General features: G+C 39.0%; 1 protein-coding gene across 1 annotated transcript in view; it reads left to right on the forward strand.

Annotated features, from left to right (window-relative positions):
- ppil2 (peptidylprolyl isomerase (cyclophilin)-like 2) overlaps positions 1 to 20,923 on the forward strand; it is a 54,784-nt gene that overhangs the window by 29,140 nt on the left and 4,721 nt on the right. Inside the window, exons 15-16 of the mRNA XM_038273020.1 lie at positions 17,422 to 17,539; positions 18,217 to 18,273. Of these exons, the coding sequence (XP_038128948.1) occupies positions 17,422 to 17,539; positions 18,217 to 18,273 (175 nt within the window). The remainder of the gene's footprint in view (positions 1 to 17,421; positions 17,540 to 18,216; positions 18,274 to 20,923) is intronic.

The raw sequence follows: 20,923 nt of genomic DNA on the forward strand, positions 1-20,923 counted from the left end.
GACTAATATTTCATAATAAATAAATACTCTGTAGTGCCAAAGGCAATATTTCACAAATAAATTGCAGAATTGATTTTCATAAAACTATGCTTTAACGGATCTTTGTAAAGGTTTATAGTTTCCGATACAACAGATACCCCAGCTTTGAGCATTGACCTGATATGATATTTGCAAAAACATTCATCTGTTGCTCATTTTGGATATTGGATTGGTGGAAAAAGCTTGATCAAGTGATATCAAACAGAGACCGAACGTCAACAAGTATGAAAATTACTGACCAATTAACTATTAAACAATGGGCTACAAGAAGTTTGAATAGAAGATGGCGTTCCTGTTAGCGTTTTTATATTTTAGATTATAGTAGGAAAAAAGTATTCAACTATTCACCCTAGCTAAAAAAACAGAGATTGATGGATTTCACTCAGTTGGAACTAGGGGTGGGTATTGGCAAAGAAGACATGATTCGATTCGAATCACGATTCACATGCCACGATGTGATTCTATCACAGTGCATCACGATACTTAAAATATTGCGATGCATCACGATATTTTTACTGAACACTGTAGAAAAAGGATACAGCCCTTACCAGTGGCTGACTGACTGTGTGTGATCTGGATAGTGTCTTTAATCAATACATAACAGAAAGCAACTGAATTCATATATAGATGTATTTAATGAAATTACTTTTGGAGGTGTTGCCAGAAAACAAATACTGGACACAAATATTACTATTACTGGCGTGGACACACTGACAAAAAGATCTTAGGATTCTTAAAACTTAAAATAACAAAATAAGGATAATCAGTGCCGTTTACATGGCCTCAGTGGTCCTTTAAAACAATGAAACGAAAATATTCAAATGTATATTTCCCCTTTTGGAAATGACGTGCGTCATATCAATTTCATTTTTACCTTCTTTGTTTTTAAAGCCAAAATGCATCCAAGCATCTTACTTGAAATTTGATGGAGCCGTGGGGCGAATTTTCTCAGGGTCATGGGTGGGGTGAGGAAGTCGGCCATCCTTAGACTTGGACAAACTTTGTCATTTTGAATACACAAAGTGTATACAAAACAAAATTTCGTTTTGTACAGCTCTCATGACATTTCCATTTCTTACAATGCAGCAGTGATCTAATGTAAAAAATTTTCAAGCCTCTGAGAGGTTTCAGCTAATGTGGGCTGGGAATCTATTATGGATGCCTCCTCCTGAGGGAGGTGTGTCAGGCACATCCCACTGGAAGGAGGCTCAGGATCCGGTGGAGCATCTATGTCTCTCTGTTGGCCTTGGATGTGGTCTGCGATATATCAAATATACTCTATGCATCTCCAATTTCCCCAAGAACAAGGGCTAAAATGACTCCATCGCAACCACGGAGTACAAATTCGGATTACGACATTAAGCCTTCTGCATCTATTTCACTGAAAGTATTATTTTTCCCACACACTTTGAATGCATCACAAACCCCTCCGCCAAACAGGGCTATTATCTGCCTGCACACACACTACAGCAAACGAAATATGGCGACAGCAGGTGTTTCAGCTGAGCAATATATTGCAGATGTTTGTATTTCACGCCGAGGACAAACAAAAAGCGTCAATTTGTAAGATGTGCCACAAAAACCATTGCTGCAAAAGGTATCATTACACATTTATTCCACCACCTAAATAGTAATCTGTTGCAAAATGAAGAATGTTGTAAACTCCGCATGTCAGCATCTCCCCGCACACAAATTAAAAAGTTAAATAACTCAGCAGTGAAGCACATGACGTTGGCCGCCTCGTTTAAAAAAGCGGAAATATGAGGAAAAGTAAGAGATGGAGGGAAATCAGACACTATTTATTACGTTATTTAGATGTTTTTTAGATGCTCTAATAGCTGTGATGTGGTGTGGTCTTATTCGGAGGTTTTGGAGCCATTCTCTAAACTTGGCAAAGTTCTCAATTTTACAACTATTTCTGCTCCTTTAAAATACCCAGCAATAATGTTTTAATTTATAGACAGTTTTTTCTACTTTTATTTTTCTAATTTGAGGTCGGTTTCTTTTTTTATTCTGCTGCTTTTATGCACAAAAAAGCTTTTTTATTTTTAAATATTATTTAGCATTGTGTTTTTTTGCTTTGTTTCCTGTGTAGTTGCTGGGATCTTGTTAAAGGTCTAATACTGACATGAAAACACATAATGCAGCAGTATTATTTGTGAAAAGATTTGAGCTGGTTAAAATGTTTTAAATTTAAAACCAAAAATTTGAAATGATCAGTGCAATGTTATGCACTCTATTGTTTTTTAAGGTAATTTATGCATATCATGATGATGTATATCATGCATCGCAAATATAGCCAGAATATATTGATATTAAGTTTTCTTCGCCGAGCCTTAGTCTGTTGCTGTTCTTTCATGTCTTTCCTTTCATCACTGCTTGTTTTGCTGCAATTTTTGTCATTAGAAATAATTTTTTCATCTCATTAATACCCATGTGGTTTCCGGTCACTCACCCACACCATTCAAATATATTTAGAAATTAATTTTTTAGAGAGAGGGAGATTTGTTCACAGTTACCTTTCTATTATACGTTTTCTACCTCAAAGGATATTTACATCTTTCTGAATTAGTATACCTTTGAGAACATATACATTATTTCACAGCAGCTTTTGGAAAGAGGTCGTTTCTTATCCCCAGGGATGAATGCATAAAGATATTAAAAGACCTCTTAATGGTTAATAGCAAAGACTATTAATAGAGCCCCTGGAGCCATTTCATTCAATAAGAAAGTGGAAGGACTGCTTAATGGTGTATTTTACACATAAATTACGTTAGTTTTGCAGAATTGAAACAGTTAATAAGCTTACAGATGTTTCTGAAATACTGTCTAGTTAAATGTTTTGATTGATTGATGATACATTGATGATGTAATATTTAGAAGATGATACGTTTGTGGAGAAATTCATACATCTAAATATTGTGAGATTCAAAAAAGCTGGTTTATGGGCTCGGTGTGTGTGTGTGTGTGTCTTTATATGCAGATGTATTATATTGCTGGAGAGTAAATGAAGACAATTTACTGATATTTCTAGAATCCCTCCTCTTCAAAATGCTGCACAGAGGATTTTATGCGTCATTTGAGATTTGATGATCTCACCCCTTTTTTGTGGGTGATTCATCGTGAGAAATATTTCCAGGAAAATGATTAAAGCATGTGCTAAAACTAATAGAATCCAGGTTGGGTTTTTAAATCCCATATCTGAGAATTCAGTTCATTTTTACCATAAAGAAAAACAAGACTGGAACAGCTGCCACCACCTGACATCTGATCATTGGACTTACTGAGGAAAAAATATCCAGATTTGGCTATGACATAGAAAGGAATTTACACGGATATAATTTCTTTAAGCCTTTCCAGGGATGTTCCAGAACCTGTTTGTGAACCAGTTGCATCTGCTTGGACCATTTGAGGCTTTGACTTTTAGCCAGAAGAAACACAAGTTCCAAGTATTTACTGATGTTACATACAGACTGGTTGCTGACTTATAATAACAAACCAGTGCCTGGCAAAAACATCTTGACAGCTGTGTTTAAAAAGAAAAAGAGCAAAAACAAAAAAACAAAGAGCGTTGTGACTCTATTCGATCAAAAAAACAACAACCAAGAAATCTGACTTTATACTCAACACTGAGTGATGAAGTCAGTAATGGTCTAAGAGGTCTACATGCTTCAGACCTGATGTTTAACAGTGACATGTTTTTAAGAACAAAACAATTCTTTATCTTGCCAAAAATGTGAATTATTTCCTTTCACAAACAGGAAGTCAGAGTAGAAATTTCTGGATTCCTGTTATATGATCCATTTTCCTGGTGTTGTTCAAAAACAAGACAGTATTTTGGATGAGCTGCAGCAGCCTTTTCTTCTCTATTATTATTTCTTTGCTTTTTTGATACAGGTTAAGATCTTTTACCTCTAAGTAAATCTCTGAAATTAAAAGTATTTTCTATTTTGACAAAAAGAAATATGTTGCAATATTTTAAGATGGTAGAAAGCTGATTTCATAATTGACTTTGTGAATAAAGTTAAGACTTAGACAGACTTAGGGACTTAGACAGATTTATTTTGCCATTTTGTATACACAAATGTAAACAAAAAAGAAATTTCGTTAAGAACCACTCTCTCTTCATTTTTTTTAAAGTGCAGCGTTGAAAACAGTAAAAACAATACATAAAAACAGTAATATAAACATATGAATGTATATTTACAGTTCTAACATTTCAGTTTTTTATTATAAGGTCTCAGTTCATAACAATACCTAGGTGCTCTGTAGCCTAATCTGTATCAACACTAGTTGAGTGCAGATCTCTTATCATTATGAGACCAAAACCATTGTATTTGTCTTTTAACATTAAGCTTAAAACATAAAGTATTGATAAGTATGCTTTAACCCTGGTTGACAGAACATATTCAGTGGTCATAGAGTGATGCTGAAATATCAAGTTTTGTTATTTACATTGATCTGCACATCTGGACTGTTACCATTAGTCGTCTAGGCATTTTCTCCTCATGCTAAAAAGATTTTATACAATACAGAAACACACTCAATTCAATTCAGTTTATTTATATAGCGCCAAATTCACAACACATGTAATCTCAAGGCACTTTACAGTTCAACCAGATCATACAGTCAAATCGATACAAAGTTTTCTATCTAAGGAAAACCAGTTGATTGCATTGACTCATTGACTCAAATACAATCCCTCACACTAAGCATGCTTGTAGCGACAGTGGAGAGGAAAAACTCCCTTTTAACAGGAAGAAACCTCCAGCAGAACCAGGCTCAGTGTGAGCGGCCATCTGCCGAGGCCGACTGGGGTTCAAGGAGACAGAAGCAGAGATACAAAAAGCAGCTGTAAAAGGCGGCCCCGTCCAGGAAACACACAGCCAGGCAGACAAGCTCCAAGGCAGCTCCCATGCCAGAGGACGAAGAGAGCACATCCACTCAGTTGCGGTCAGAGAAACAGGACCACACTGGAAAACAGGCCGATCTCCAACATCTATAAACAAGGGTGTTGATGGAAGCAGCACAGCTGATGTTTCTTTCCAGGATGACGTCACAGCCAAACAGGAACAGACGAGGCAAAGCTACTCTGAGGAAAAGCAGAGAGAGCAGAAGGTTAGAGATTGAACTAACAGATTCTGCAGAATAGGAGAACAGAGAGAGAATGAAGCAGAATGATGAAATGGGGGTCCCTATGTCCTCCAAAAGTCTAAGCCTATAGCAGCATAACTATAGAGATAGCTCAGGATAACCTGAGCCACTCTAACTATAAGCGTTATCAAAAAGGAAAGTTTTAAGTCTAGCCTTAAAAGTAGACAGGGTGTCTGCCTCACGGACTAAAACTGGTAGTTGGTTCCACAGGAGAGGAGCCTGATAACTAAAAGACCTGCCTCCCATTCTACTTTTAGAAATTCTAGGAACCACTAGTAAACCTGCAGATTGAGAGCGAAGTGCTCTGTTAGGAACATAAGGAACAATCAGATCTCTGATATCAGATGGAGCTTGGCCATTTAAGGCTTTATATGTGAGAAGGAGGATTTTAAATTCTATTCTGGATTTAACAGGAAGCCAATGAAGAGAAGCCAGGATAGGCCAGATATGATCTCTCTTTTTAATTTTCATTAGAACTCTGGCTGCAGCATTTTGGATCAGCTGAAGGCTTTTAACTACAGTTTGTGGACTTCCTGATAGTAAAGAATTACAATAGTCCCGCCTTGAAGTAACAAATGCATGGACTAGTTTCTCAGCATCACCCCTGGACAGGATATTTCTAATTTTTGCAATGTTCAGATGAAAGAAGGAAATTCTAGAAACCTCTTTGATATGGGATTTAAATGACAGGTCCTGATCAAAAATAACACCAAGATTTTTTACTTTATTATCTGAAATCAGTTTAATCCCATCCAAATGAAGTGACTGGCTAATCAGTTTCTTTTTCAGAGACTCTGGTCCAAAGACTATAACTTCTGTTTTGTCTGCATTCAGAAGCAGAAAGTTAAGAGTCATCCAGGTTTTTATGTCTTCAAGACATGCCTGTAATCTATGTAATGGGTTAGCTTCATCTGGATTTATAGACAGATATAGCTGGGTATCATCAGCATAACAGTGGAAATTAATCCCATGCTGTCTAATAATTCTACCAATTGGGAGCATGTATAAAGTAAAGAGAATTGGTCCTAGCACTGATCCCTGTGGTACTCCACAGGTAACCTTTGAGCGTGTTGAAGATCTATCATTAACATGAACAAACTGAATTCGATCAGATAGATAAGATTTAAACCAGTCTAGTGCTGTTCCTTTAATTCCAACAAAATATTCAAGTCTTTGTAAAAGAATATTGTGGTCAACTGTATCAAATGCAGCACTAAGATCCAACAGGACGAGCACAGATACAAGTCCATTATCTGAGGCCATGAGAATATCATTAGTGACTTTCACCAGAGCTGTTTCAGTGCTATGATGAGCTCTAAAGCCAGACTGAAACTCTTCAAAAAGTTCATTATGGTGCAAGTGATCACAAACTTGTTTGGCAACTACTTTCTCAAGAATTTTGGATAAGAAAGGAAGATTGGATATAGGTCTATAATTGACCAAGTCATCTGGGTCAAGAGACGGTTTCTTAAGCAGAGGTTTAATTACAGCAACCTTAAAAGCTTTAGGTACATATTCCTGTAACAGAGATAGATTAATCACATCTAAAATGGAGGAGGAGATCAAAGGGAATACCTCCTTAAATAACCTGGTTGGAACTGGATCTAACATACAAGTTGAAGGCTTAGATGAAGACAATAATTTTGCTAATTCAGAAAGTTCAACTGGATCAAAGCAGTCTAAACCCGGTTCAGATTCCATGACTACCTCAGGTACAATCGCGGATAGAGGAGTGCTTATGATCTTATTTTTAATAAGATCAATCTTATTTATAAAGAATCCCATAAAATCATTGCTGCTAAGAGCAGGTGGAATGGACGGTTCAACAGAGCTATGGCTCTGGGTGAGTTTGGCAACTGTATTAAAAACAAATCTAGGATTATTCTTATTCTCCTCTATTAATGAGGAGAAGTATGCTGCTCTCGCTTTACAAAGGGTCCTCTTATACAGCAGTAAACCATTTTTCCAGACTAGGAAGGACTCCCGCAGGCCTGTGGAGCGATATTTTCTCTCCAGTTTCCTAGCATTTTGCTTCAAAGTACGCAGCTCTGCATTAAACCAAGGAGCAAGCTTTCTATTTTTAACGGTTTTCATTTTCAAAGGAGCTGCGTTGTCTAAGGCAATACGCAGAGAACTAGCAACCCCATCAACAAAATCATCAACCTGTGAAGGGGAATAAGCTATGCTTTTGCACTCTGCAGCACTGCTCAGCGACACAGAGGAGAGAGAAAGTGAAGCAGATTCTTTAAAATTTATAACTGCACTATCTGATAAAGATCTACTAAAATTGAACCTTCTTTTGGGGGAGGAGAACTCTGTTAAAGTAATCCTGAAGGTTATTAGAAAGTGGTCAGAGAGGACAGGGTTGTGAGGAAATACTGTTATTTCTTCACATTCTATGCCGTATGTCAGCACAAGGTCCAAAGTATGAAGATGAGAATGCGTGGGACCACTCACACTCTGAACAAAGCCAATAGTGTCTAAGATAGCATTAAAGGCTGCTCTTAAGCTATCGCCTTCATTGTCAGCATGGATGTTAAAATCTCCCACTATAATGACCCTGTCAATATTTAATACCAAATCAGAAAGGAACTCTGAAAACTCATCTAAAAATTCAGAGTAAGGACCTGGTGGACGATACAAAGTTACAAAAAGAAGAGGTTTTCTTGCCTTGAAACTCCAGTCCAGAGGATATATTGTCATGTTTTGAAAAATCAAATAAAGCTTACATCTAAGAGAGCAATCACGTAAAAGACAATGCTTACCAGCCTTTAACTACTCATAGAGAATTTGGTTTTTGGAGAGACGGTCACAGTTTTTGTTTGGGAGGGAAAGTGGTTGTCAAGGAAACCCTACTAGAGATTTATTTATGAAATATACTGTTCACACAAATATTACAATACATTAAGATAGTGTCTATTGGAAAAATAAGCTGCTCAAAGTATGAAAAGAAGGGAGAGAAGCAAGAATGTTACTTTTCTCATAATCTATCAGTGCTTCATCATTCATTTTGATAAAGTTATTAGCTAAAATTGCATCAAGATGATAAAACAGATCTCAAACCCACTATAGCAAGAAGATATATGAAGGTATATTTTCACTACTTGCATGCCAGTGAGCAGCTTAATATCCCCCCTTAGCTGAAATGTCCCTTTATGAGATGTTTTATTGATTTTGATAGATTCTTTGTTCATTCTGCTGGTTTTTTAAAGGAAACAATGTTGGCTACTGCTTTTGGGATTATTTCTGAAGTGCTGCTTCTCCTTCCTCTGTGTAGCTCTCATTCACACAGACTCTGACTCGAATACATTGAATCAGTAAAAATGGTTGAGCCACTGCAAAGGCGGTCTGCGGGTGCGATAGTAAGCTTTTTCTAAATAGTAGTCTGGAAGGAGTTGGGACCAGGAAGCTGCATGCTTCATAGTGTCGATGCAATTAGCACAGGCATCCCCAGACGACCCTAGCCACATCTAGGAGCAAATCCTTTGTGAAACAGACTGTATGGCTGCAGCCCACCTGATGGACTTTAGCAACATATATTGGGTTTTATTATGGTGAACGAAATCATAAGGATGAAGGCTGTCTGGATTCAACACAGCAGTTGGGAGCTCCTTTCCTACCCTGGGTAATGTTCTTATTGTTGGCCCTGTGAAAGGTGAAGGGATAGAAGCTAGGAACAGAAGTTAGGAGCTACAGTCTAAGCAGTTTGGATTGAGCCTTCATCATATGTGCTTTTTTATCTCTACCACAAATAAAGGATTTATACTTGATGGAGTAAGTCCCATTGGCTCCTTTAGCCTGATGGACAGCGCTCATCTCTGGCATAAAGATTGAGTGATTTTTACTATTATTATTATTTTTTTTAAATATGCCAGAGTAAAATGCAACAATTAAAAAAAACCAAAAAACCAAGTGAATTCAACAGTAAGTTGGACCAAGGAAGTGCAATGTGGATATGGCGTCTTTCATAATAAGTGGAGCACAATATGGAAGACATGTAAGGGAAGATATGAATCTTAGTCAGTTTGTAGCCAGCCTCACTAAACAGGTCTGTAATTTCAGCACATTTTAGTTTTCTGTTGGCTAAAACAGATAAAGTTGGCAGCATCAGTCAATAGTGATGGGAGCAGCGCAGGCTGGGGGGGAACGATTTCAAGAACATAAACCAATGTTCTCTATTTTGCGTGTGGTATACCCTTGAAGTGGATAACACAAAATCCACTTAAAAATTACCGTATTTTCACGACTATAAGGCGCACTTAAACGTCTTTTTTTCCCCTCAAAATGTGCGGTGCGCCCTTTGGTGCGGTGCGCCTTATGTGTGTTGTAACTGCGACTTTTGAGACCACCTCATTGAGGAGATGATGAAAGAGTGGCTGAATGTAAAGATACCAGGTGTTTTTTTTTCCACTCATCACCATCGCTGTTAATCTGTGACTCCATGCGTGCCCATCTCACAGCTGATGTGAAAAACATGGGGAAACAAATTAACGCTGTGCTCGCTGTTCAACCGCTCGACATCGGTGTGAACCGGACCCAGCAGGTGCAGCAGAAGCAGCGAGTTTACATGCTAAGTCAATGGTTGACGCGCGTATAGGTGCAGCAAAAGGTCCCGCAGTGCGTTTTGAGCAGCAGGCGCAGAGCCTCGGGAGCGTTTAAGTATCTGACGCACCGCCAACGCGCTGCTGCTGCTCGAGATGGAAAAATTGAAGTTTTGCTGCTGGACGCGCCGCATCAACCAATCAGAGAAGCTGATCTGGGAGCTGACAGCGAGACAGACACAGCGCTCTGATGACACATGATATTAACGCAAATGAAAAAGGCTGGATGGATGAGGAGATGATGAAAGGCAGGTGTATGTGAGGAGACCAGGTGCTTTTTTCCACGCATCACCATCGCTGCGTGCCCATCTCACAGCCGATGTGGGGAAAAAAAAAGGTGAATCAAATGAACGCTGTGCTCGCCGTTATCCCGGGGGTCTGACAAAGGAATTTCAACCGCTCGACATCGGTGTGAAGCGGCCGTTCAAAGTAAGGCTGCGAGCGGCGTGGGAGCGATGGATGACAGACGGAGACCACAGTTTCAGGATAAGTGGAAGGCAGCGCCGGGCAAGTTACGCCACCGTTTGCGGATGGATTGTAGATGCTTGGACTAACGTGTCTGCTGGCTCTGTTGTTCAAGCTTTCGCAAAAGCAGGCATTATTTCTGAGGAGCCGCGCTGCACGGAAAGTGACTCTTACAGCGAAGAAGGGGAAATTGGCATGTCTGATTTAGCGCAGCTGTTTAATTCAGAAACAGAGGATGATGACTTTGATGGGTTTGATTAATACTTTGTAATAAATACATGAATAAAGCACAAACATACTCAGTTTTGCTCCCGCTCTATTTTTCTACCTGAAAACTTAATTCAACAGCAGCCTCTGGGCGGGTCTCCTCCTCTTCACCGCGGTGGCTGGCAGGTGTTTTTTCATCTAAATAATCTAAATCTTGCAGCTATATTTGCTGTGATCAGTGGGAATAAAGTAGTTTTAATATGTTTTTAAGTGAGAAAGGCCACCTGAAAACTTAATTGCAGTCAGTTCATCCAGATTATCTATTTCTGTCGGAGGCGCTCAGACCCCCACATACCAGCGGTGCGCCGACAGTAGAAATCCCTGCAACAGCCGCCTCACCGCGGCGGCTGGCAGGTGTTTTTCATCTAAATATTTTAAAATGCAGGCACCAGGATACCGGCAATAAAAGCGAACATATTCCGTCGGCAGGTTTCAGGATTTTAAGTTAATTTAGGAGTACAGGGATCCCTCGTTTATCGCGGGGGTTACGTTCCGAAAATGACCCGCGATAAGTGAAATCCGCGAAATAGAAAACTTTTTTTTTTTTTTTTTTTTTTTTTTACAATTAGCAACTATTACATGTACAGTATACAAATACAGTGACTCACGTGTAGGCCGTTTCACTGCTCTTCAGACTGGGCCGCTGCATCCTGACTGCGCTCTGCAGTGTTCTCTTCTTCTGAAGCCCGCGGTGCAGGTGTGTTTGTTCGGGAGAAGAACATAGTGATAAGCGGCTGTTGTCGCTCTTTTTTCTTCTTTGCAAAAAGATCCTTGTACACCGACATGCCACCATCGATTACGTTGGAGAACTGTAATGAACGGCTCATCAAAGGGTCCCATTCCTCAGCTACTCGCTTAAGTTCAGTGGCCATTCGCACCATGGTTGCTAAGCGACCAACCATTAGTCCTTCCTCCTCATCTCTCGTGTCCTCTTCTCCCTCATCTCTTTCATCGTCGCTTTGTGGCTTTGTCATTTCTGCCGGCTCTGCATCGGTCAGCGGCTGTGCGTCTCCATCAATCAGGGCGTTTATGTCATCCGGACTCATGTCATTAAAGCCGTCTCCTCCAATCTGTTTAGCCAGATTCACAGCTGTTTCTACGGCAGAGTGGTGGACCTCGTCAAGCGAGCCTCCGGTTGCGTTTTGCACTGCCTCTGGCCATAGTTTTTTCCAGCAGGCCTTCAGAGTTTCCGTTTTCATTTCCTGAATGGCCCTCTGAATGTTTTGGAGACACGATGCGATGGTGTATCCACGCCAGTAGTCCTTCAGTGAGAAATCTTGATCCGAGTCCATAGCGTCAACAAGATGTTGCAGGGTGTTGCGCGTATAGAGAGCCTTGAAAGCATGGATGACTCCTTGGTCCATTGGCTGAATCAGGGATGTAGTGTTTGGCGGCAGAAATTCGATTTGCACACCATCATATGCCAAATCATTACCGTGACCTCCGGCGTTGTCAAGGAGCAGAAGCACTTTAAAGTCCAGTCCCTTTCCTCTCAAATAACACTTGACCTCTGGGATGAAACAGTTTTTGAACCAATCCAGATTGAGCGCTTTTGTCATCCAAGCCTTTGCATTGTACATCCAGTAAACAGGCAAATCATCCTTATTTTTGTTTTTCAGCGCCCTGGGATTTTTAGACCTGTAAATCAGCCCCGGTTTAATCATGAAACCTGCGGCATTTCCGCACATAGCCAGGGTCAAACGGTCTTTGTGAACTTTAAATCCTGGGGCTTTGGCTTCTTCCTGCATGATGAAGGTGCGGGAGGGCATTCGTTTCCAAAATAAGGCAGTCTCATCCATGTTAAAAACTTGTTCGGGCTTATATCCCCCCTCCTCAATGATCGCCTTGAATTTATTGTTCACGAAGGCTTCTGCCTCAGCGGTATCCGCAGACGCCATCTCACCGTGCAGACAAACATTTTTAAGTCCAAAGCGTTTCTTAAACTTTTCAAACCAGCCCTTGCTTGCATTAAATGCGCTTGGCACTTTGTCAGCAGCACTTGCTGAGGGCCCGGCATCCTCTCCCTCTTCCCCGTCACTGACAGCAAAGTTTTCATACAGCATTCTCGCTTTTGTGCAGATAACGTTTGTATCCAGGGTTATGTTTTTTTTCCTGCAGTCATTAATCCACAGAGCTAATGCCGTCTCCATCCGTACCATGGTCTTGTTGCGGACAGTTACAACCCTTTTTGCATTCGTATTAAAATTGACTGCTGCTGTCGTCCTTATGTTTTTTTCCTCCTTCTTTATGTAACGAACGGAAGATTCATTGATTCCGTAATGGCGAGCAACGGTTGCATAGCTTTTACCTTCCCTTAGCATGTCCAGAAGTTTAACTTTATCTGAGATAGGTAGCATCTTCCGCCGTTTGGTCCCATCCGCAGGTGCTTTTGTCGGTCCAGGCCGTTTCGTCGACATTATGGGTTTAGGAGATGTTCGAAATTACAAGATAATTTGGCCAACTTAATGTAAATTTGCCAAGCTGTTTTATGTACGTACACAACTGCACGAGACGACAAAATGATAGCACAATTCGTAGCATGTTTTGATACAAGAAGCGGGAGTGAGTTTTTATCGAATCAGAATGCAGAGCACAATGCAAAAAAAAAAAAAAAATGCATTATGAAAATCCGCGAAATAGCGAATCCGCGATTAGTGAAGTGGCGAGGGATCACTGTAATCACAGCGCTGTGTCATCTGCGATGTGTCTGTCTCATGGCCAGCTCGCAGGTTTGATTAATACTTTGTAATAAATACATGAATAAAGCACAGTCATACTCAGTTTTGGGCCCGCTGTATTTTTAAATACACAGTAGAGCTATTTAAAGGTAGTAGAGGACATGTACCTGTATATAAAAAACGCGCCCTATAGTCCGGTGCGCCTTATGTGTGTGTTAAATACAGAAATGGCACACATAACTGAGACTGCGCCTTTTAGTATGGTGCGCCTTATGGTCGTGAAAATACGGTAAGATGAAAAATAAAATGTATACGGATCTAGAATAAAAGTGACCCCAGAACGGAGCCTTGAGGAACCCTGCATGCGATTCTTCACTCAGACCTATAATTTACATGCAAAACAAGGTTGTCCACATACTAGATAATGCCATCCCCCCCTTTCAGGCCATCAGCCATTATCAGTTGGTATTATTGGGTCTAACATTTTGAAGACACAGATATTTTTTCTGTTTTTTTATAAATTACAATGAAAAAGATTGGTGTATTTTTCTGCTAAGCCATTCCATACTCTGATAACCCAAAATAAATTCCTGTGCAAAATATTGCCTACACTCATATTTATACTTTAGGGAATCACTTGTTGTTGTCACATCTGCATATGGTACTTCTTAGAGAAACAATTCTGAGTGAAAAAGAAGCAAACTTTATGGATCCGTTCACACCCTGAAAATGAACCTCTCTTTGTTGCATAAATTAGAAGGGAACCTATTCAGCAAACTGCTTACTTTAGCTTAAGTTCCTTCCCAAGGCGCAGAAGTGCGTTATTCATCTCAAACCCTTCAGGACCAGATGCTTTGGTGAAACAGACAAGTTTATACCTCTGAATTGTAAATTAGACTTGTGACGCATCGTCCAAGTTTAGAACTAGAAGCTCATACTCCTATGTGTTCATTTTAATCAGCAGAGATGTCTCATGGCAGACTCAGTGTGTGGGATGATCATGCTTAATTGGGGCAAGTAATTAAAGAGAGATTTTGTCTGATGGACTGTTTAACGCTTTGTATTTCATATCCTCTCCCCCTCTGTCATTTTAAAACCCTGTCACAAGCAGTTAAAATGTCAATTTGCTGATAAATTATGCAGGAAGGTCACCAGGAAGGCCTGTTGGCTGCAGAAGTCCCCCAGCACTAGTTTGTCTGTTTATGCTGGTGCAAATCTAAACAGTCAATAAATATTATTGGTATATGTTAACATATAGTTTGATTGCATGTACTCTAGCTGGTGGGAGGACACCTCAGGGAAACAGATCCTCTCTCCCAGTTGGGAGTCGAGGGTCTCCTGTAGTGTGTATTCCTCTATGCTCATCATGACAATCATTAATGATGAACGCGGTTTGGATAATGACTTACAGCTGAAGGCTCTGAGAGCTGATAGTTGTTGTTGTTGTTTTTTTTTACTTTAATAAAACAACATCATACATCTTTGGAGTTTTAATGATATAAATAAATGACACATTATTTTAGCTAATACAAATTTTAGACATTTATAGTTGAGCTGAGTCACTAAAAGCATTGTAGGCTCTGGGATTATAAATCTGTTCATTGCAGGAAGCCATGTTAAAATCATCAGTTGCTCAACTGTCAGGCCAGTTTCTCTATTTTAGGTCATATTGAATACATGTTTTTTTTTCCGCAATTTATTCCATCCTTTTTACATTTCCAACATGTAAAGGAGTCATAATTTTGCACTCGAGAAAATGTTTCAATGAATTGTATTGATGAACAATACATTTTATACTATCGCTTAAAGAACAATGCTTTTAGAACAATGGCACTTTTATCCAACACATTATGACCCCAAGTGTCCTGCTGATGTAATATTTTTATTGAACTCATCAAAATGAGTTATACTGTAGACTAGAATAATAAAAAAAAAAACTTAAAGCTACAGTGTGTAACTTTTAGCGACATCTAGCGGTCAGACTGCAGACTGCAGCAACATGAATACCTCCCCCCCATCGCTTCTCCCCCCCAACAGTACGGCGAGCGTTACGGGACAAAATGTCTTCCACAACGTCCGCATCACCTACCTTCTCAAGTGATGAGGTTTGTTTACATAGATAATTTTACAGATGGTATTTCATTAGTCTGTGTAGGGTATAGATTTCATGTAGACTTAGGATAATAAATATACCCGTTATTTTTTCTACATTGTTGTGACGTTTTGGCGATCTCGCAATCACTAGTTTGTTGGCTCTGCGCTGCCGTAGCGCAAAGATGTCTGCCTCCATGGCTGCGAGACCCGCTCCTATGTAATTATAAATAACGAATTCTAAGGCAACGCAAATATTAAGGTTAAGAGGCTGAGCTCGTAGATGATGATAAATAACAGTTATGTATAATATATTACATTTCTGACTGTATATCCCTGTAATTATTACACACTGTAGCTTTAAGGATAGAAATATAGAAACTTGTAGAAATATTTGAATTTATACAAAAATTTGGTGTTTTATATTTTGAAGTTAATGCTTTAAACTACAATCTTTGATTTTTAACATAAAATATGTGCTTTTTAAACACAGTTGATAATTTGAAAAGTCAATAAAGATGAGATATTTTACTTCTGTTTTTAAGACTGTATACAGTGTCTATAAAAGTATTATAGATTTTCATTGTTTGTGCGTTTTCAACACAAATGTTTCAGATAATCAAGAATATCACTAACATCAGTTTTTTTTTTTTTTATTAAATTAAATAAATAAAGGGGGAAAAGATATGAAAGATGTGTTGTAACCCTAATGATTAACTTGACAAAGCGAATAAGAACTGGACACATGGTTTGTTTGAAACGACCTATACTTTTGGTTTACCACGATGACAGCAACCCTTCCGTAATGCATCTATATTTTCCTGGACAGAGCAAAACTTTGCTCTGATAACCCTGCTGACTTATTCCACAGCTGAGACACTAAAAGAACAAACTAGAACTGAGCCATCTGCTGTGTGAGAGAGTAATCGTTCCTGTTTATCAGGTTGCTGTTAGAAGTTGGGACATCTGCTGTACAAGATAAAATGAATGCTTTCATCAGGTTAAATCACGTCACAAACAAGGCTAGATGTACATGTTAAATAAACAATAATATGATTAGATAAGATAGCGTGAGAATTGACCAAATCAGAGATTAATTGGTGATGGGGACAATCGTCCAACAAATTGACAACTTCTGCTGCTTCAATAAAAAGTAAAGGCATCAAACGTTGTTGTTTATGTTGACGTACATCAGGAGAACAAGCAAGTCTATATAGGGTTGCCTTTTGAGTTGTTGTTTTCAGCTAATTAAAGGTTTTGTGTCCAAAAAAAGCTGGTCTGTTTTTCTATCTCCCTTTTTATCTCATAGCCATTTATTAGTTGTTTTTAAAATAGCTAATTAATAAATATGTTTTACAATGAGCAGTTCTTCTCTGCAAATAACTATTATTTGAATAAAAATGAAGTATTCTTCACATGTATTTGAAAGAAACAAAAGGTGGCAAAAGCCTGTAGATGGAGAGGGTATATATCGGTGTCTATCCTCCTCCTCATATAAGATTTAAATGGCTGCAGATCCCAGAGCATTTACTTGTTTACTTTAAGTTTATTAGATGATTGGGACATCAAGTTCAATTTTAAAACCTACACAGCTGGGGGCTCATACATCTGCAGAAGGTGCTGTGGCTCTCGGTTTTATAACACCCACCGATAGAGGTTTAACCACTTTAATTTCTCCAAGCAAACAAATCTGATGATCTAGTTTAGATGAAATAGGAAACCTATAGCTGGAGAGCAAAAAAAGTACAAACATTTCTCCATCTTTTTTCCAACATTGCTGCTGCCTGTTTTTCCAGCTATGACATCCTCTAATATGTTGTTGCTAAAAGATTTTTGGTGCTAATAAATATTGATGCTTCAACTACAGAAGTGCATTTGAAAACTATCACATCTTAGCAAGACGCGATTTAAGAGGAGCATTAAAAAACACTCAGTGGTTTGTGCTTTCAAAATACATAGTGCTGAAATTTAACATTTTAGTGTTATTAAGCTGTGTTTGCATCTGTTTGTTGTAATAATAAAATAAAACGTTTTCTCAAACTAGAGTTTGCTTCCAAATCTCATGTCATATTTTTCCATGTTTTCTCTCGTCTCCTCCTTCCTTTATCCACCCGCCAAATTCCCAGGTGGCGAGTCCTTCTGGGGGAAACCATTCAAAGACGAGTTTCGGCCCAACTTGTCTCACACTGGCCGGGGAATCCTCAGCATGGCCAACTCTGGTCCCAACACCAACAAATCCCAGTTGTAAGAAATCCTATATTGCTAACTTCAGCCAGTCTCTTTTTTTTATTTTATTTTTTTTTTCATTTACAAAGGAATTAAAGGGAAACGCCGTTTTTTTTTTTGGTGGGGGGGGGGGGGGTTTCCCATGGGGCCATTGATTTTATGTTATTACATCATATACTACTCACCCATATGAGTTTTATGTCATTTGGAGCTGTTCTGAAGATATTCCGTTAGGTTATATCCAGGTAACGTCTTCCTATGGGCAAAAATTATGAATGCTGGAGTATCATAAAGAATAAATTATGAACAGTTTAGTTTGTGCCTTCAAGTCTTTGACCATAGGAAGACGTTACTTTGATATAACTTAACAGAATATCTTCAGAACAGCTCCAAATGACACAAAACTCAGAACATGATGTAATAACGTAAAATCAAGAGGCCAATGTAAAAGAAAAAAAAACAAAAAAAAAATAGCGTTCCCCTTTAAGAACTTTCTAAACATGCTTATCTGCCATATCTTACATGGTATAGAAGAAGCAAGAAGAAACTTTATCAGCTTCAATGATTGATATAGTTCAGATTTGTTGTTTAATACACTATTAAAAATGTGTGTGGGGGAGTATTCAGGAAAATCAGTTCATTTGTTTAGTTTTTGAAATAATCTAACATTTTAAATTCTCCATCTCTTTTCTCAGCTTCATCACGTTCCGGTCATGTAATTACCTTGACAGGAAGCACACGGTGTTCGGAAGGTATGCCTCCACTTTTATACCCATCAACTTCTCCCTGTCTGTTACTCAGAACTGTCGCCTTTAAAAGCAGACTGACTCAGCTGTTACAAAATCTGACACATGTATCAGTCTGCTGCAAATAGGTTTTTTTTATTTTAGCAGTCTTTTTTTTTCTCTGGCTCATATTACTCCTCAGTATATTTTTGATTCCTTTGTGCAAGCAGCCAAACAGATGATCTGTAATGTAATTTCTCTCAGTCTGACTCCACGTCTAAACTGATAAAAATCTCAGCAGATGCATGCCTCCCTGAGCTAAGTGTAAGTTAAAATGGTCATTTTTATTTAGAGGAAAACCTCATGTCGATTCGAGCTAAAAATATTCATGTTGCTCTTAAGTGACTTGTTCTTAAAAAAAATGATTCAGACCTAAAACCTTCTTGGTTGCAAAATGCTTGCTTTTAAAAATACTTTACGGTGTGTTTGACACAATCTGCAGTTTTTGGTAAATGTTAGATCCTGTACGCATTCCAGTGAGTGGATTTGATAAAACAGAAATACCAACTTTGATCTGCTGCAGATTGTTTGAAGCATTTCCATTTTAAAAAAAATCTATTTTTGACTCATTCAATTATTTTTGCTTTCGCAAAATTTTCCTAAGTAGATTCCTGAGCAGTTATGTGTGTTTTGCAAAATGATGCTCAAAGCTGAAAGCTGGGAACATTAAAAGTTTAAAGACTATTCTTCAAACATCCTCCCCACATCGAGATTCTGTGGAGTAGCTATGTGAAGTTAGTGCCTAATTTGAGCCTGGTTCTGCTGGAGGTTACTTCCTGTTAAAATTGAGTTTTTTTTCTCTCCACTGGAAGGAATTGCTGCAGAGTTAGCAACACACTGCAAGGGAATTTATTAGGGGTGGGTATTGCCAAATATGTCACGATTCGATTCGAATCACGATTCATATGCCACAATGCGATTCTATCACGATGCATCACGATACTTGAATTATTGCGATGCATTGCAATATTTTCTCCTCCATGTTTTGTTTCTGAAAGACTCGGCACAGTATCCCGTGGCCGGAAATGCTTGTGACACAAGGCAGCGTGCGTCAACACATCCGCAGCGACATCTACTGGACTGGAAGTTGTATTACACTTGTTTTTGGCTGATGTTCGCCAACCATTCATGCAATTTTATTTATATTAATAATCGATACTTGGCTCCAAGAATCGATGCAGTAGATCACGAAAATTAGAATCACGATGCATCATCATGACGATTATTTTGCATACCCCTAGAATTTATACTTCTGCTACATGTTCATCCAGGAGGAGGGTATCGGGTAAAGTTGATTTAGTCCCCTGTGTTTACTTGGATAGAAACATTTTAACCAATCTGACTGGATGATTTGAATTATCTGACTCTGTAAAGGTCCTTGAGACACTTTACAAATAAATATACTGAAATAATTTTTTTTTTTTTCAAATACTGAACGTCAGAAGCCTTTCTTAAATCTGAATGGTATTACAATTAGGGCTGGGTACCGAACTTCGGTTCTTTTATGGTACCGACCAAAATGCTTCGGTTCTACAGAGTATCGAAACATGCCTCGTCTTTCGGTACCAAGTTTCGGTGATTGGCTGTAACACTTAATGTGATTGCGTTATCCAGGAAAAATACACAGGTGGTCACGCCTACAGCCAGGGTTCATGTGTATCTGTTGTGAACTGGTGCGAGCGTCATGGAACCCCTTTAAAATGCCCCCCAGGTCAAAAGTGCGGCTTCACTTTATTAAGACTGATGCTAATAGTGCGCAATGCAATACATCGTGCACGGAAACAATTTAAGAGCAGAAAGTTGCTCGGTGTTTGACTGCAAGAAGAGTGGACCGCAGCCGGGGCGACCATCCTCCTCTCAGCAGCCCGTGGGCAGTGCAAAGCCAGAGCGGAGTGAATCATGCTGCTTTCAAACTGGATGCAGCAGGAGCAGCAAAATCACGTCTGCTGCTTCCTTTTTGCTGCTTGTAACAGCTTCTGACGCGCGGATGAAGCAGCTTTGCTGCTCTGGCTGCGCGGTCGAAAAGTGGGTCTGACGCGCCTTGGGCGGAGCTACTCTATCCTTTATTTGCCTTGCAGCTATATTTGCTGTGATCAGTGGGAATAAAGTAGTTTTATTATGTTTTTAAGTGGAAAAATCCACCTGAAAACTTAATCAGTGCAGTCAGTTCATCCTGCCTTCCAATATTTCCGTCGGAGCCGCTCAGACCCCCCCATACCAGCGGTGCACCGTCAATAGGATCCCATTCAACGGGCTTGTTTGTCAGACATGGTAATTTTTCTGAAGGAAAACTGCTAAGTAAAAAGGTCCTCACAATGTAACAGTGAATATTAGACACTGACATTTTTTTTTTATATAAGAGGAAAAATGTAAATGGAAAAATCAGAGCTTAAAATAAAACTCAAGATTTGTACTTTTTTATGTTGTGTAATTTTCTTTTTCTTCGAATTGATATTTTAAAACTGGTATCTAAAAAAGTATCGTTCAGGAACCGATATCGAAGTGAAGGTATCGGTATTGGTACCGGAACCGAAAATTTTTGAACAATACCCAGCCCTAATTACAACCCCCCCAACTCCCCCCAAAAAACAAAACAAAAAACTGTTACTGCAACAAG

The sequence above is a fragment of the Cyprinodon tularosa genome, unplaced genomic scaffold, assembly GCF_016077235.1.
Source record: "Cyprinodon tularosa strain WSP-4 unplaced genomic scaffold, ASM1607723v1 ctg850, whole genome shotgun sequence".
Lineage (NCBI taxonomy): Eukaryota > Metazoa > Chordata > Actinopteri > Cyprinodontiformes > Cyprinodontidae > Cyprinodon > Cyprinodon tularosa.